Genomic DNA, 19,343 nt, shown 5'->3' with positions numbered 1-19,343 from the left:
ATTAAATTAGCTGTCAGTTTTGCTGGAGTATTAATTTGATTTTAGATTTACAGTTTTTCCTTATGTAGAATTATCTTCCTTTCAAAATGTTTAAAATATTTTAATGGTTTGAAAAAATTATGATGAGTAAATATGATAATAAAAGCAATCTCATAATTCAGTAGTACCCAAAATTTTAAGTTAACATTACTTTTAGATAGCATTTTCACATCTTGGAAGAAATTCCTAGTCCTTTTTGAAGGGATAATTTTGAATGCTAAATTATGTTGCTTTTAAATAAAGGAAATGTTTATTTGCCTTCACAGAGTGACATACAATTGTCATGTGTGTTTATCTCTGTATGTTCATCATAACATTTTTGAAAGAACAAAAAGCATGTGTTTTAGTTATTAGCATCCTAATCTTTTCATATTTGCTCTCCAAATTTTATTTTGAAAATTTGTAAGCATGCAGGAAAGTAAACACCTGTAAAACCACCATTGAATGGAAATTAATTAGAAATTTGCATATTATATATTTGTATGCATTATACATTTTACTGAACCATATGAAAATAAGCTGCAAGTCACCTTTCAGTACTGAAAAAGTATTTACCTCAGTTCCTGTTACAGGATATGTCATTTCCACCTTTTAAAAAAAATTATAAGGAAAGTTAAAAAGCAAGAAAACATGCAGCCAGAAGAGATAAAGCTGGCATCAGAACTAGACTCAGATTCGGCAGAGATTTTGGAATGCTGATTCAGGAATTTCAAACAACTATATTAATGTGCCAAAGACTCTAATGGGAAAAGTGGAAAACATGCAAGAGTAGGTGGGTAATTTAAGCAGAGAAACAGAAACTCTAGGAAAGAATGAAAAGGAAATTATAGAAATAAAAACACTGTAGTAGAAGTTAAGAATGCCTTTGATGGGCCCACCAGTTGACTGGATATAGCTGAGGAAAGAATCAGTGACCTTGGTGATTTGTTAATAGAGACCTCCTAAACTGAAATACAAAGAGAAAAAGGATGGAAAAATGAAACACAATACTCAAAAAAGGCGGGATAATAACAAAAGGTGTAGCATACATGTAATGGAAATACCAGATTGGAAGAAAATGTGAAAGAAGAAAAAACATTTGAAGTAATAATGGCTGATAATTTTTCAAAAATAATGACAGATGGGAAACACAAGTCCCAAAAGCTCAGAGAACACAAAGCAGAATAAATACCAAAGCATCTACACCTAGGCATAGCATATTCACACTGCAGAAAAACAGACAAAGAATTAAATCTTGAAAGCCAGGGGTAAAAACACCTTACCTGTATAGCAACAAGGATACAAATTACACTGGACTTCTCAGAAACCATGCAAGCAAAAAGAGCATGAAGTAAAATATTTAAAACATTGAAAGTAAAAACCACCAGTTTAGACTTCTGTATTGATAAAAATCCTTCAAATTGAAGAGGAAATAATGACTTTCTTAGACAAATAAGAATTGAGGAAATTTGTTACTAGTAGACCTGCCTTGCAATAAATGTTTAAAAAATCCTTCAAAGAGAAAGGAAATGATATAGATCTGAAACTCAGATTTATACAAAGGAAGGTGCAGTAATAGAGAAGGAATAAATCAAGGTAAAATATAATCTTTTATTTTTTATTATTAATTGATATAACGGATAAGAGTTTGTTCAGAATAAAAATAAATACAATAAATTTGGTAGCTTATGGATAAGTGGAATGGCAGGAATAATTGTTAAAAGGGATAGAAAAAAGGAATTGGAAATACAGTCAGCCCTTCATATTTATGGGTTTCACATCCATGGATTCAGCTGACCACAGATTGAAAATATTGGGAAAAAATTGCATCCTTATGAACACATACAGACTTTTTTCTTGTTATTATTCTCTAAACAGTTCAACAACTATTTACATAGGTTTTTATATTGTATTAGGTATTATTAGTAATTTAGAGATAATTTGGGGTATATAGGAGGATGTGCATAGGTTATATGTAAATGTCACATCGTTTTATATCAGAACTTGAGCATCTACAGATTTTGGTGTCCTCGAGAGGTCCTGAAATCAATCCCTTATGGATACTGAAGGATGACTGTACTCTATTACAAGGTACCAGCACTACCCATGAAGTAGTATAATCAATTATAGATAGATTAAAAATAAAGAGATGGAGAAAGTTGCATCATGCTAACACAAATGAAAAGAAAACTAGAGTAGCTATATTAATTTCAGATAAAGCAGACTTAAGGACAAAAACAAAAAGTATTGAGGGATAAAGAGAGTATTATGTAATGATAAAGGGATTCATTCTCCAAGAAGACACAGCAATCCTTAATGTATATGCACCTAACAGTAGAGCAGCAAAATATGTGAGGCAAAAACTGTTAGAGCTGCAAGAAGAAATAGAGGAATCCACTATGATAGTTGAAGCCTTCAACATGCCTCTATTAGCAATTGACAGATCCAGCAGGCAGAAAACTAGTAAGGATATAGTTGAACTGAACAGCACCATTACTCAACTGGGTCTAATTGAAATTTGTAAAATACCCCACCCAATGACAACAGAAATACACATTCTTCTCAAGCTCACATAGAACATTCACCAAGAAGGACCATATTATATGCCATACAACACATCTCATCTAATTAAAAAAATAGAAAGCATACAAAGTATGTTCTCAAACCACAATGGAATTAAACTAGAAATTAATAACTGAAAGGTAGCTGGAAAATAACAAAAATTTATAGATTAAACACACTTATAAGTAACATGCTGATCAAAGAAGTCTCAAGGGAAATTTAAAAGTATTTTGAACTGAATAAAAGTAAAAATACAACTCATCAGATTTCGTGGGATGCAGTGAAAGCAGTCCTTAGAGATATAGTGTTGAATGCATATATTAGAAAAGAAAAAAGATATAAAATCAATAATCTAGACTTCCAATCATAGGAGACAAGAGAAACGAAAGCAATATAAAATTAAACAAGCAGAAGAAAGGAATTATTACAAAATAGAGCAGAAATCAATAAAAGTGAAAATGGGAAACAATACAGAAATTTGACAAAAGTAAAAACTGGTTCTTTGAAAAAATTGTGAAAATTGACAAACTCCTAGCCAGAATAGTGAAGAAAAAAAAAGAATAAACACAAATTACTAATATAACACATAAAATTGGGCCACCTCTAGTGAACCATAGATGTTAAAAGAATAATAAAAGGGTATTAGCAATTTTAAGCCCATAAATTTGGTAACTTAGATAAAATGGACTAATTTCTTGAAAGACACAATGTAACAAACCACACAAGAAGAAAGAGATAATCCAAATAGGCCCATATTTATTAAACAAATTGAATCAATAATTAATAACCTTCTAAAACAGAAAGCACCAGATTCAGATGATTTTACTGCTGAATTCTACCAAACATTTAAAGAAAAAATGACGTTAATTATCTATAATTTGTTCCAGAAAAACAGAAGCAGAGGGAATACTTCCTAACTTTAATTATCTGAGGCCAACATTACCCTAATACCAAAACCAGAAAAATATATTACAGGAAATAATAACCACAGACCAACATCTCTCATAAATATAAATACAAGAATCCTAAACAAAATATTAGCTAATCAGATCCAACATTGTATAAAAGTAGTTATACTATCCCAGGTATACAAAGGTGGTTCAACATTTGAAAATCAGATAATGTAATCCATCATATCAACAGGTTAGGGAAGAAAAGTGATATGATTATATCAGCAGATGCATAAAATGCATTTGGCAAAATTGAACACCCATTTGTGATAAAACCTGAGCAAACTAGGAAGTGAGGGGACTCTCTTCACTCAATAAAGAAGATCCAAAAAAAACCCCTATGGCTAATGTAATGCCTAATGGTGAGAAACTAGAGGTTAAGTATCCTTTATATGAAATGCTTGGGACCAGAAATGCTTTGAATTATGGATTTTTTTTATTTTGGCATATTTGCATATACATAATGAGATATCTTAGGGATGGAATCCATATAAACATGAAATTCATTTATGTTTCACAATACATTATATGTATTCACCTTATGCACAGACTGATAGTAATTTTATAAAATATTTTAATAATTTTTTGCATGAGACAAAGTATGTGTACATTGAACCATCAGAGAGCAAATGTGTCACTGTCTCAGCCATCCGTATAGACAATCTGTTGTTCTTTGACGGTACTCTCATTCCTGACTTGGAATCTTTTTTTTATACTTATTCACACATAAGTACTTAATAGAAAAAAAACGACATATTATTACAGTGAAAAAATATTGTGTGCAGAGTACCTAAGCAGGGCAGTGGCATCACCAGATACCTGTATCAGCTGTTGAACAACAGCAATGACAAACAATGGCAGGTTTTCAGCCTCCACCTATGATGTGGTTTTTCAACTAAAAAGTTACTGTGCACTTTATTTATTTATTTATTTATTTATTTATTTATTTATTTAGGAAAAGATATATTGCAGCTGAAGGGGGCTGCGAGAGCCCTTTTCTCTTGGGGACACTGAATAAGCTGTATGTTGTGTGACTGAGTTTTAACTACGACCTCTCACAGGAAGTCAGGTATAGAATTTTACCCTTGCATCATGCCTGCACTTAAAAAGTTTTGGATTTTGGAACATTTCAGATTTCACATTTTTGGATTAGGGATGCTTAACCCATATTGCTTTCCCACTAGGCTCAGGAACAAGGCCAGTGTGTCCCCTCTCTCCATCCCTATTCACCATCGTACTGGAAGTCTTAACTAATGAAGTGTGGAAACAATAGATTGGGAAGGGAGAAATAGAACTGTCTTTGTTTGCAAATTACATGATTACTTATCAAGAAAATCCCAAACAATCAACACAAATCTCTTAGAACTAATAAGTGATTATAGCAAGGCTTAGAAGATTCACGGTTAATGTATCAAAGTTAATTGCTTTCCCATATACAAAATTTCACCGATGGTTTTGGCATCATTGATGAGCCTTGCATAAATATACTTTTATATTGTATTGCAAAATTATGATTTCCTAATTTTATGACTCCCTGTAGTAGCTGGTATTCTTCTTAAAAGAAGGAATCTGTTCCCATGCCCCATCATGTTGTGTCTCTGTCACTTTCTCTTTTTCTCCCTTATCTCAGTGGACTCATGAAATGCTAAACATTAAGTACATATGGACACAAATGTGTCCAAGTAGGCACCAGTGTGCCTACTTGAGGGTGGAGGTTGGGAGGAGAGTGAGCATGGAAAAACTCCCTAATGAGCACTAGGCTTATTATCTGGGTGGCAAAATAATCTGTGCACCAACTGTCTGTGACCTGAAATTTACTTGTGTAACAAACCTGCACAGTACCCTCAAAACCGAAAATAAAAGTTGGAAATAAAATAAATTCTGCGTATTATAATCAGTTCCATTATCCCTTTTTCTAACCCACAAATAGTCCCAAATTTGGCCAGTGGAAGACTTCCAGCTAACTCTTTTGTCCTTTTGACATAATCCCATTAGACTTTGAGTGCTTTTTGTCAAACATTGTGTCATATATTTTTGTTGCCCCAGACCTGGAAGCAGCTGTGTCTTCAAAGAGTTGGATTTCTTCTAGTGAAAAATAGTAATTGAAAATAAAATCTGAATAGCAAGTGTCCTTTTATACTGGGAGGTAATTAAATGTAGGATCTTTTAGAAAACAAGATTTCAATTTCCTTGACATTTCACGTAGTCAAACATTTTTTCATGACTTTTAGATTTTGTGTGTATAGAAATGACTTTCCAACTTTGAATTAACAATTAGATTTATTTCACATTTTAAGCTATTTTGCATTTTTATTTTCACATATATTATTACTTTACAATCTGCATGGAATTTTTATAGATAATAGAAAGTTAGATTGCTCTGTACTGTCTTTTAAATATATTGAGCAGAGCATGATACCACACAGAGACTGAGGTGTGCAACTTTTGCAACTTACTGTGTAGTTCTTCACATGGAAATATGTTTACAATGGGGTATGTATCAACTGTGAATTTATCAGTCTATGTATTGAGTAGTGCAAAAAATAATTTTTTTGTAAGCCAATTCTTATTTTGGACCTCATTCCACATAATGGCAGAAAACATCTTGGCCCAATTTGGGTAAACTTACCATTTGGGGTAAATAGAGTCCATTCAGAATCTCTGTTACTCATTCTTTTCTCTCTATTCAGTCTAAAATACTGTTATGGATTGAATATTTGTATCCTCCCAAGACTCCTATCTTGAAGCCCTAAGACCCAGTGTGATGGTATTTGGAGGTGGAGCCTTCAGCAGGTAATTGGGTTTAGGTGAGGTCATGAGTGTGAAGCCCCTGTATGGGAGTAGTGTCCTTGAAGGAGGAAGAGACATCAGGGCTTGCTCTCACTCTCTCTGTGCCATGTAAGGGCACAGTGACAAAGTGGCTATCTGTGAACCAGGAAGAAAGACTTCAGAAACCGAACAGTGCCAGACCTTGATCTTGGACTTTGCAGCCTCTAGAACCGTCAGCATATAAATTGCTATTGTTCAAGCCATCCAGTCTATGTACTTTTGTTATGGAAGCCTGGGCTAAGATGGCTGCCCAGGCTCCATATGGCTTCCTGAGACCTCTCGGTTGTTTTCATGGAGGTGTTATGCTTGCTCTCTAGTCTGTGATCATTCTCATTCTGTGAGGTGAAACACAAGTCTAGGTAGTCCTTGAGCACAGTCATGACATCTGGGGCTACTCTGTTTCTTTCTTGTCACAGGGTTGCAAGAGCAAACCAACCTCTACTGTGACATCTCCATTACAACTGCAACTCCCTTGCAGGTCCATGACTCTTAGTGTCACATCCACCCACTATAAGGCCTGCAAAAACCTTTTTCTCTTCCCCACCCCGTTGAAGAGCTCAGTGATCTGTCGGGTTAGTTTCATGCTTTGATGCATCTTGCAGCCGTCTCAGCACCTCTGTGGTCCCATGGTAGATTAGAAATCTATCTGTGATGTTCGTCATCTTCCAGAGCAACCATCAGGAAATGGGGATACAGACTCTATTCTCACACCTACCAATTATTTTGATTTTTATTACTCTTCCCTTGGAAATAATTCTGTGTTTGATGGGGAGGGTTTAGGCTTTTCATTGCTCCCCTCTATAACACTCCTTAGTCCAATAGACCAATAATTTTTATCTACACTGAGAGGGTAGAGTGAAAAACTTAATACATTAGTTCAGCAAGCATTTCCCCAAAATTTTAGTGTCAAACCTATATAATAGCTATGTGAGACTTAAAAGGATATAAATGATGTTTGATTTCTGTGATTTCATTCTTATAAGTTATTATTGGGGCTATAAATTTCACATAATTTTTTTTGGAATTAGGGAAAGAATCTTTAGTTATCTAAAGAAATTTAATGAAGCATGGAGGGATAAAATAAGTTGGTTAACGTCTTCCAGTTGTTAAGATAAAAAGTAACATAATATTTTATATACTAAATATCATTTTTATAAAAAAAGATAACACAAAACATAAAACAACACATTTTAAAAGTAATGTTATTATCCAGGGTGAAGAACATGTAGATGAGTTGATTTATTTCTTTAAAATTGTATATTTTATAAAGGGATATAATTTCTTACTCACATAATGAAAATAAATATGAAATAAATATGAAAAAGCAATATATCAATATATAATCATCTTAGAAAATATTGAAATATGAAAAAGAACAATGAAGAAAATAAAATTGTGCAAAACCCCAGGCCTGTTATCACTGTCAATGTTTTGGATGTAGTTTTAATTTTTATGTAGACACAGTTATTTTATATAATTTAGATAATTTTTATGTCCGTTTAACATTTTTTAAAAAGTATAATTGTGGTAAAAAATACAAAACATAAAATGTACCATCTTAAACATTTCTAAATGATTTGGTATTGTTAAGTATATTCACATTGTGGTGTAATCAATCTCCAGAACTTTTAAATCTTGCAAAACTGAAACTCTATACCCATTAAACAATTCTCCATTTCCGTCTCTCTGTAGCCCCTGGCAACCACTATTCTACTTTCTGTCATCACGAGTTTACTACTCTATCTTCCTCATACAAGAGGAATCATATAGTATTTGTCTTCTTGTGACTGGTTTACTTTACTTAGTTTAATGTCCTCAATGTTAATCCATTTTGTAGCATGTGTCAGAATTTTCTTCCTTTTTTAAAGAAAAATTAATTCAAAATTTTTTTAGTAGAGATGAGATCTTTCTATCTCATCTTTCCAGACTCGTCTTGAACTCCTGGGCTCAAGTGATCCTCCTGCCTTGGCTTCCTGAAATGCTAAGGCTGAATAATATACCATTGTATGTATATACCACATTTTGTTTTTCTGTTCACTCACCAATGGACACTTGGGTTGAATCCACCTCTTGGCTATGTGAGTAGTACCGGTGTGGAACACGTGTGTGCAGATATCTCTACTTTCAATTCTTTCAGATATATGCCCAGAAGTATATTTGCCTAGGAATTGCTAGATGGTAATTGAATTTTTAATTTTTGAGGACTCTCCATACAGTTTTTCATAGTGGCTGTACCAATTTACATTCCCACCAACAGTGTACAGGATTCTTATTTCTCCACATCCTCACAAATGCTTATTTTGTCTTTTTGAAAGTAGCCATCCTAACATGTGAGGTGATAGCTCATTGTGGTTTTGATTTGCATTTCACTAATGTTTAGTGAATTCTTGTTGGTCATTTGTATATTTTCTTTGACGAACTGTCTGTTAAAGTCCTTTACCCATTTTTAGATGGTTTTTTTTTTTTGGTTGTTGTTGAGTTGTAGAAGGTCTTTGTATATTCTGGATATTAGCTCCTTATCAGATATATGATTTGCAAATATTTTTATCCATTCTGCAGGTTGCCTTTTCACCCTGCTGACTGTATTCTTTGACATACCAAACTCTTAAATCTTCGTGTAGTCCAGTTTATCTACTTTTACTTTTGTTGCCTTTGCTTTTGGTGTCACATTTAAGAAATATTTGCCAAACCCAAGGTCATGGAGCTTTCTCTGTATGTTTCCTTTTAACAGTTTTAGGTCTTTGCTTCATTTTGAGTTAATTTTTGTATATGGTATAAGATAAGGTTCCAGTTTTATTCTTTTTCCATGTGGAGAGCCAGTTTTCCCAGCACTTTATGGAACAGATTTTCCTTTCCTCATTGTATATTCTTGGTACTCTTGTAAATCATCATTTGACCATATATGCGAGGGCTTATTTCTGGACTTCCTATTAGTCTGTATATCTGTTTGTATGCCAGTACCATGCTATTTTGATTACTATACATTTGTTATAAGTTTTGAAATCAGAAAGTGTAAAATCTTCAACTATGTTATTCTTTCTCAAGATTGTTTTAATTGTTCAGGGCCTCTTGAAATGTCACATAGATTTGAGGATGAGATTCCCTAGTTCTGCAAAAAGAAATGCCATTGAAATGCTGATAGGGATTGTATTAAATTTTTAGATCACTTTGAGTAGTATTGACATTTTAACAATATTAAATCTTTAAGGCCATGAGTATGGGAAATCTTTCAATTCATTCACATTCTCTTTAATTTCTTATAGTAATGTTTTGTATCTTTCAGTGTAGAAGTCTTTAACCCCCTTGGTTAAGTTTATTCCTAGGTAGCTTATTATTTATAAGCTATTGTAAATGAAATAGTTGAGAAATATCTTTTCGATTTTTTATTTAGATTTTGATCAAAATTTCTATTTCTAGGTTTTCTATTTCTATCAAAATTCGTATCAGATTTGTTTTTCTTAATTTCCCTTTAGTATTTATAGGTAATTTTCCTTACAGTGGTTATCTTGGTACACAATAATCTTGATTTTTAAAGTCCTGGTCCTAATTTATTTTACCTTTGACGTCTTGCTTTCTTCTTTCCTGTTAATACCAATTCTCCACAAGTTACCCCATGCTAGCAAGGTGCCTTCTCCCACTCATTTTCCAAGCCCTTTTTTTCAATTCCTTAGGAGCCAGGGTTCTAATTTCCTCAATCTTAAGTTCTCGTCAGGGTGGTACTCTGATCCTTTGTTGTTCTACACCTTCTGCCACAGTCCCTGCATCTGTAAAATCCCCACTTGACTCTGCTGAGGGTGGACTCTAGAGATGCTTTAGTGTTTTCACCACTTAAATGTAAACTGAAGTTGCTAATGCTCTCTTTCTCTGGTTTTGTGGTAGCTTGTTCTCTGGGTGATATGTTTTTCTTCTTTGTTGAACTGTGTGGTTTTCAGAGGTGTGTGGAGAGATTTGAATTTAGCTGAATACCATTATCCTATGGGAAACTGGAAGCTGTGTGACTGGTGTTAATGAAACTGTCCCTATAAACTTTATACAATTAATCAGGAAAGAAGGTGGGGGGAGGTGGGAAGAAACAAAAATAAGCCAAACTTTCAGCACATCAGCATTCATCATGAGATCAGCTGCTCTCTGACCCCTTCCTCATAGCTGTTTGGTGCCTATTGTCCTAAAATCACATAGACCCATGAAGATTATAGTTCTCCTTAACTGCTCTGTAGATAACAACTTGAGAATTATAAAATGTTAAGTTTTCCATTTGAGATATCCTTTTAGGTCCTGCACACCAATAAGGTCTGCAGGACCTGATGAGGAGCTGACTCACCAAAGAATGAGGTTTCCACATCCAAATAATATCCCCCTTATTCCAGCCAATCAACAACCCCAATTTTCTAGCCTCTTTCCCTCCACTAATCCATTAAAAACCTCAGCCCAGAACTTACTGGGGAGAAGAATTTGAGGGTCCTTTCTGTCTCTTTATTTGGCTGCCCGTTGATAATTAAACTCTTTCTCTGCTGCAAACTCTGCTATCTCAGTGTATTGGTCTGTTACTCTTCAGCGAGCATACAAACCTGTTGGTCCTATAACTTGAATATAGGTAGTAACATATCTGGAATTCATACTTTACTGATTTAATCAATTTGTGCAGATCTGACTACAGAAGTTCTATTCTTTTCCCCCTACTTTGTCCTTAGTTTTCCTGAACCATTTTCTACAATATAGCAGTCTAAAGTGAATCTGTGTATCTGAGATAAAATATTATGGGAAACCTTTAGTTTTAAGTTTTGAAACTCCTTCATGAATATTTTATGATTTCATTTTATCTTTATGAAACAATCCCTCATTATTTAAAAATGACTATAATAATAAAAACCAAGTATAGTGTTTGTATGCCTCTCAGTAGAAGTCAACTTCTTTATGCCTCAAGACATGACACCCTTGAAGTCATGTGGCTCTCAACATTCTAACAGTCTAAGGGCCTTTACCAGGAGATGTTTTTGAATCCAGTGGGGTACATTTACAGAATACTTTCACCTGTTCTGTACCTAGTAACAGTAGCTTTCAACCTTACTGCATATTATTATCTCCTGCGGAATTATGAAGAATCTCAATGTCTAGTCTGTACCCTGAACCCATCATTAAATCGGAATTTGTGGAGGCAGGGACCCAGACATCACTATAAGGCTTGGGTAGAACTCAAAATAAGGCCTTACAAATACTACTGACTCACGTACCTACACTATGATTTGCATACATCCACACTTGAGAAGCACTAGTGAGTTTTGAGACCACTTCTCAATGCTTCTTATAAACTGTTTGAAGAAACATGGTTCCAGAATATTGTATTTCTTTTTTTTTTTTTTTATTATACTTTAGGTTTTAGGGTACATGTGCACAATGTGCAGGTTTGTTACATGTGTATCCATGTGCCATGTTGATTTCCTGCACCCATTAACTCGTCATTTAGCATTAGGTATATCTCCTAATGCTGTCCCTCCACCCTCCCCCCACCCCACAACAGTCCCCGGAATGTGATATTCCCCTTCCTGTGTCCATGAGTTCTCATTGTTCAATTCCCACCTATGAGTGAGAACATGTGGTGTTTGGTTTCTTGTCGTTGCGATAGTTTACTGAGAATGATGTTTTCCAGTTTCATCCATGTCCCTACAAAGGACATGAACTCATCATTTTTTATGGCTGCATAGTATTCCATGGTGTATATGTACCACATTTTCTTAATCCAGTCTATCGTTGTTGGACATTTGGGTTGGTTCCAAGTCTTTGCTATTGTGAATAGTGCCGCAATAAACATACATGTGCATGTGTCTTTATAGCAGCATGATTTATAGTCCTTTGGGTACATACCCAGTAATGAGATGACTGAGTCAAATGGTATTTCTAGTTCTAGATCCCTGAGGAATCACCACACTGACTTCCACAATGGTTGAACTAGTTTACAGTCCCACCAACAGTGTAAAAGTGTTCCTATTTCTCCACATCCTCTTCAGCACCTGTTGTTTCCTGCTTTTTTAATGATGGCCATTCTAACTGGTGTGAGATGGTATCTCACTGTGGTTTTGATTTGCATTTCTCTGATGGCCAGTGATGATGAGCATTTCTTCATGTGTTTTTTGGCTGCATACATGTCTTCTTTTGAGAAGTGTCTGTTCATGTCCTTGGCCCACTTTTTGATGGGGTTGTTTGTTTTTGTCTTGTAAATTTGTTTGAGTTCATTGTAGATTCTGGATATTAGCCCTTTGTCAGATGAGTAGGTTGCAAAAATTTTCTCCCATTCTGTAGGTTGCCTGTTCACTCTGATGGTAGTTTCTTTTGCTGTGCAGAAGCTCTTTAGTTTAATTAGATCCCATTTGTCCATTTTGGCTTTTGTTGCCATTGCTTTTGGTGTTTTAGACATGAAGTCCTTGCCCACGCCTATGTCCTGAATGGTATTGCCTAGGTTTTCTTGTAGGATTTTAATGGTTTTAGGTCTCACATTTAAGTCTTTAATCCATCTTGAATTAATTTTTGTATAAGGTGTAAGGAAGGGATCCAGTTTCAGCTTTCTACATATGGCTAGCCAGTTTTCCCAGCACCATTTATTAAATAGGGAATCCTTTCCCCATTTCTTGTTTTTGTCAGGTTTGTCAAAGATCAGATAGTTGTAGATATGCGGCATCATTTCTGAGGGCTCTGTTCTGTTCCATTGATCTATATCTCTGTTGTGGTACCAGTACCATGCTGTTTTGGTTACTGTAGCCTTGTAGTATAGTTTGAAGTCAGGTAGCGTGATGCCTCCAGCTTTGTTCTTTTGGCTTAGGATTGACTTGGCAATGCGGGCTCTTTTTTGGTTCCATATGAACTTTAAAGTAGTTTTTTCGAATTCTGTGAAGAAAGTCATTGGTAGCTTGATGGGGATGGCATTGAATCTATAAATTACCTTGGGCTGTATGGCCATTTTCACAATATTGATTCTTCCAACCCATGAGCATGGAATGTTCTTCCATTTGTTTGTATCCTCTTTTATTTCATTGAGCAGTGGTTTGTAGTTCTCCTTGAAGAGGTCCTTCACATCCCTTGTAAGTTGGATTCCTAGGTATTTTATTCTCTTTGAAGCAATTGTGAATGGGAGTTCACTCATGATTTGGCTCTCTGTTTGTCTGTGATTGGTGTACAAGAATGCTTGTGATTTTTGTACATTGATTTTGTATCCTGAGACTTTGCTGAAGTTGCTAATCAGCTTAAGGAGATTTTGGGCTGAGACAATGGGATTTTCTAGATATACAATCATGTCATCTGCAAACAGGGACAATTTGACTTCCTCTTTTCCTAATTGAATACCCTTTATTTCCTTCTCCTGCCTGATTGCCCTGGCCAGAACTTTCAGCACTATGTTGAATAGGAGCAGTGAGAGAGGGCATCCCTGTCTTGTGCCAGTTTTCAAAGGGAATGCTTCCAGTTTTTGCCCATTCAGTATGATATTGGCTGTGGGTTTGTCATATATAGCTCTTATTATTTTGAGATACGTCCCATCAATACCTAATTTATTGAGAGTTTTTAGCATGAAGCGTTGTTGAATTTTGTCAAAGGCCTTTTCTGCATCTATTGAGATAATCATGTGGTTTTTGTCTTTGGTTCTGTTTATATGCTGGATTACATTTATTGATTTGCATATGTTGAACCAGCCTTGCATCCCAGGGATGAAGCCCACTTGATCATGGTGGATAAGCTTTTTGATGTGCTGCTGGATTCAGTTTGCCAGTATTTTATTGAGGATTTTTGCATCAATATTCATCAAGGATATTGGTCTAAAATTCTCTTTTTTGGTTACGTCTCTGCCTGGCTTTGGTATCAGGACGATGCTGGCCTCATAAAATGTGTTAGGGAGGATTCCCTCTTTTTCTATCGATTGGAATAGTTTCAGAAGGAATGGTACCAGTTCCTCCTTGTACCTCTGGTAGAATTCAGCTGTGAATCCATCAGGTCCTGGACTCTTTTTGGTTGGTAAGCTATTGATTATTGCCACAATTTCAGAACCTGTTATTGGTCTATTCAGAGATTCGACTTCTTCCTGATTTAGTCTTGGGAGGATGTATTTGTCGAGGAATTTATCCATTTCTTCTAGATTTTCTAGTTTATTTGCATAGAGGTGTTTGTAGTATTCTCTGATGGTAGATTGTATTTCTGTGGGATCGGTGGTGATATCCCCTTTTTCATTTTTTATTGCATCTATTTGATTCTTCTCTCTTTTCTTCTTTATTAGTCTTGCTAGCAGTCTATCAATTTTGTTGATCTTCTCAAAAAACCAGCTCCTGGATTCATTAATTTTTTGAAGGGTTTTTTGTGTCTCTATTTCCTTCAGTTCTGCTCTGATTTTAGTTATTTCTAGCCTTCTGCTAGCTTTTGTATGTGTTTGCTCTTGCTTTTCAAGTTCTTTTAATTGTGATGTTAGGGTGTCAATTTTGGATCTTTCCTGCTTTCTCTTGTGGGCATTTACTGCTATAAATTTCCCTCTACACACTGCTTTGAATGTGTCCCAAAGATTCTGGTATGTTGTGTCTTTGTTCTCGTTGGTTTCAAAGAACATCTTTATTTCTGCCTTCATTTCATTATGTACCCAATAGTCGTTCAGGAGCAGGTTGTTCAGTTTCCATGTAGTTGAGCGGTTTTGAGTGAGTTTCTTAATCCTGAGTTCTCGTTTGATTGCACTGTGGTCTGAGAGAGAGTTTGTTATAATTTCTGTTCTTTTACATTTGCTGAGGAGAGCTTTACTTCCAACTATGTGGTCAATTTTGGAATAGGTGTGGTGTGGTGCTGAAAAAAATGTATATTCTGTTGACTTGGGGTGGAGAGTTCTGTAGATGTCTATTAGGTCCACTTTGTTTAGAGCTGAGTTCAATTCCTGGATATCCTTGTTAACTTTCTGTCTCGATGATCTGTCTAATGGTGACAGTGGGGTGTTAAAATCTCCCATTATTATTGTGTGGGAGTTTAAGTCCCTTTGTAGGTCACTGTATTTCTTGAATTCTAACACGTAGCTATATTTTTGAGATTTGGAGTAAAAGCAAAATCTTCTGAAGTATCAATTAATGCTGAGGAAAAACAATATCTAGTTAGATATAAATCCACACTAGTCACTGCTACTTTTAGAAACTGACTGGAGTCCTAAACTGGGGGAAAAGAAACTGGTTTGGAACTTTCAAAGCTTAACTAAGCAAATTATAGAAAATCAGTCCCTTCTTTATTTTTAGGCAGAATTGTGATTTTGATGGCCTTTAAGGCAGGACTGCAGATGAGCTGCAATTGAATTATCTAGAAAATATCCTGAGAGAGTCCGATTGAGTAGGTTTGTGGGTGAACTTTAGAATTGGTGTGTTTAACAAACCACCAGGTGATTCTGATGCACTGACAATATGCGAGAGCACATTCCGAAGACACCTGATAGAAGGTTTCAGGAATTCTGATTGTCTCAAACCCTGAGAGGCACAAGTAGAAAAGATCCATGGCTTTGTTTTCATGACATTAACAAAGAGTGTGGAGAAGAAATCACCTTGCTAACCTATGGTTGAAGAAAAACGATGGAGAAAGTGCTCATATGTCACATAAATTGTTTTCTTTAAACTCTTTGGTAAAGATTAATTGTACCATCATATTTATAAATCCATTTATAGTATTCTTTCCTGCCACTTTTCAACAGCAGCCACTGGAGGATCAAAATTCATCTTATGCATCTCTAAAATGCTTTTATCCCCTTAAGATGAATCCCACGGTGGTATTTGCCAGCTTTATACCAGTTGAATATATTGTGTCATAAAATAAATTTTAAAAAATTGTTTGTAGTCAAACTTATATTTTTCTTAGAGAAGTTGTTACTCAGTATATACGACTCCATTAGTCAGAATTTCTCCACAAATACTCTATGCTTCTTAATATTTTGAACTAAGGATCCATTTGAGAATTTGATGAGAGGCTTAGAACTCTTACCAATTGAACACATTTAAGTGAAATAACAGTTTCTATATATTGTTAGAGAATCTATGGACATCCCACAAAGCTCCTAAGTTTCACAGCTTATAGTTTAAAAAGTTTGTATCTAAGACTTGTGGTATCTCTACTAATTTATAATTTAATGAGTTTCTATATATTTTCCAGGTACCTGTATAAGAATGAAATCCATGCACTAGATAAGCAAACATTTAAAGGACTCATATCTTTGGAACATCTGTAAGTAATAGAAACTTTTTTATTAAATCACTCATGGTGACAGTTCAAATAGACAGCTTTTTAAATGCCATTATGTGATAGCTGAACAATTATTTTAAGCTTTTCCATGTGGCTTAAATGATTGAATATCTGTCATCAGTTGGATAAAAATCAGAAGGTATGATTGAGTTGGCATAAGGATAGGAAGACCGACAGAACTCAGCTGGAATTCCAGCACTACATTTATTACTTGTGTTACATTGGGCAACTTACCCTCTGTGAACCTTTGTTTCCAAATCCTGAAATGCACATATTTCTGTGGTGCATGTTAAGGTACTGCATGCAAAGAGCAATAATGTTTATTAAGCAAAAATGTTTATTACTTGACTTAAAATAGGCATTTTATAGAAGGTAATTTATAGCTGTGACTATAATTTATGAAACAAGTTCAAGCTTTTAACTGACACTAGAACTTCCAAAACATGGGATTATACCTCTCATTTTACAGATAATAAAATTAACTTCAACGTTTGTTAAATGATTTGCCCCAAATTAAGAGTCTGTATTATTATTATTATCATTATTATTATTTTTGAGGCAGAGTCTCTCTCTGTTGCCCAGACTGGAGTGCAGTTGTCCCATCACAGCTCATCCGCCTCCTGGGTTCAAGTAATTCTTGTGCCTCAGCCTCCCAAGTAGCTGGGATTATAGGTATGCCCCACCATGCCCAGCTAATTTCTATATTTTTAGTAGAGACAGGGTTTCACCACATTGGCCAGGCTGGTCTTGAACTTTTGGCCTCAAGAGATCTGCCCACCTCGGATTCCCAAAGTGCTGAGATTATAGTCATGAGCCTCCATGCCTAGCATGGAGCCCTGTAGCATTATTATTACAACTCAAACTGACTGCTATCTTAGTGTACTTTTTGGCATTTGATACTTTATGAAAACCTCAGATTCACCATCATAATTTCAGTGTGAAATATGAATTCTTCAATATCAAAAAGTCATATTGTGTACTAATACTGCTACTAAACTGCAATTTGATGTTTTATTTATAGATTTCTCTCAATTCCAAGTGTTTGAAACACAAATACTAATTAGGTAATTAAAAAGACTTTTCCCATTGATGACAACCTATGGGATAGTTCTGAAACTCGGATATGTAGAATGCAGACTGGTTTTTAAGTATTGGCAGGATTTCTGTATATCAGGAGCTTTTGATCCTGAAATTTGTTTCCATATTCAATGTGGTTTCTTAATTTCAAAACATGATTTTAAATTATTTCTGTAATAAATATGGTTAGAAGTAATGTAAATTTCTTTTTCATAGAAGGCCGAACTGTTAGGTTATAGTATTAAAACACAGTCAACCAATCAAAAAAATTTTTTAAATTGCCTTTGCTCTACTTTTGTCTCTTATTAATTTCCTTTTACATGACTGCTATGGTTTGAAACTCATGCTGAAATTTAATTGCCATTGTAGGAGCATTAAGAAGTGGGAACTTTAAGGGGTGATTAGACCATGAAAGGTAATGAATAGATTAATGTTGTCATTGTGGAAGTAAGTTTCTTATTGTGGGAGCAAGCTCTTTATCATGGGAGTGGGTTACTTATAAAAGGACAGACTTGGCTTCTTCTTGCTCTCCCTCTCTTGCCCTCTCTTGCCCTTTTGCCATGGGATTATACTGCAGGAAGGCCCTTAAAGGATGCTGGCCCTTCAATCTTGGAATTCCCAGCCTCTAGAATTGTGAGCCAACGAATTGCTGTTCATTATGAATTACTCCATCTGTGGTACTCTGTTATAGCAGCACAAAATGACTCAGAAAGAGAACTGGTACCAAAGAGTAGGGTGTTACTATGACAAACACCTGAATATTTGGAAGTGACTTTGGAACTGGATAATGGGTAGAAATGGGAAGAATCTGGAGAACCAGGATAGAAAAAGCTTGTATTACCATGAAAAGATCATTAAAGGCAATTCTGGCAAGGGCTCAAAAGGCTCAAAAGAAAAGGAGAGCTGTGGGGAAAGTCTAAAACTTCTTAGAGGTTGCTTAAGTAGCTATGATCAGAAAACTGGTATAAATATGAACAGTAAGGAAATTCTGATGGGGTCTTGGACAGAAATGAGGAACAAGGTAATGGAAACTGGAGTAAAGGTCATTATTTTCTAACATGGCAAATAACTTGGCTGAATTGTGTCCATACCAGAGGGCTTTATGTAAGGCTGAATTTAAGAGAATGAACTGGTACATCTGGTGGAATAAATTTCTAAGCAAAATGTTGAAGGAGCTGCACAGCTTCTATTAAGTGCCTAGAGTAAAATGTGGGAAGAGATGAATGATTTAAAGATGACATTTATAATTAAAACGGAAGTGGAACGTAAAGATTTAGAAAATTCACTGCCTGGCCAAGTAAAGAACAAAAAAAAGTGCAAGGGTGCAGCCAGTTGATCCTTTGATAAAGGGATTAGTGTAGATAAAATAAGCCAGGTGCCATTCATCAAGACAATGGGAGAATGACACCCAATTCATTTCAGAGATCTTTGAGGCAGCCTCAAGAGAGCAGCTCAGCATGCCTGAAAAAAATCAGCATTCACTACCCTGCACCACCTTCAGTCTCTGTCCCCCAAATTCCCAAACAGTGCTCCTTGGTCACCTCAGCTGTCACTCAAGTGGGCTTAGGTGTGGATTGTGCCCCTAATTTGAGGAATGCAAGTGGTAAGCCTTGGCAGCAGATTTATGTTTTAGTATGTATTTGTAAACCTCACACAATAAGTCTTTAAACT

The 19,343-nt window shown here is 35.3% G+C and overlaps 1 protein-coding gene across 2 annotated transcripts in view; it reads left to right on the top strand.

The window, feature by feature from the left end:
- Window positions 1–19,343, top strand: part of PXDNL (peroxidasin like) — a 330,955-nt gene that overhangs the window by 81,525 nt on the left and 230,087 nt on the right. For both annotated transcript variants that reach the window (XM_030795454.1, XM_030795455.1), the window contains one exon: window positions 16,506–16,577. In XM_030795454.1, the coding sequence (XP_030651314.1) occupies window positions 16,506–16,577 (72 nt within the window). The remainder of the gene's footprint in view (window positions 1–16,505; window positions 16,578–19,343) is intronic.

This window comes from Nomascus leucogenys, chromosome 16, assembly GCF_006542625.1.
Source record: "Nomascus leucogenys isolate Asia chromosome 16, Asia_NLE_v1, whole genome shotgun sequence".
In the NCBI taxonomy this organism is placed as follows: domain Eukaryota; kingdom Metazoa; phylum Chordata; class Mammalia; order Primates; family Hylobatidae; genus Nomascus; species Nomascus leucogenys.
The sequence above is the reverse complement of the archived record's forward strand: the minus strand, read 5'-3'. Positions and strand labels throughout refer to the sequence as shown.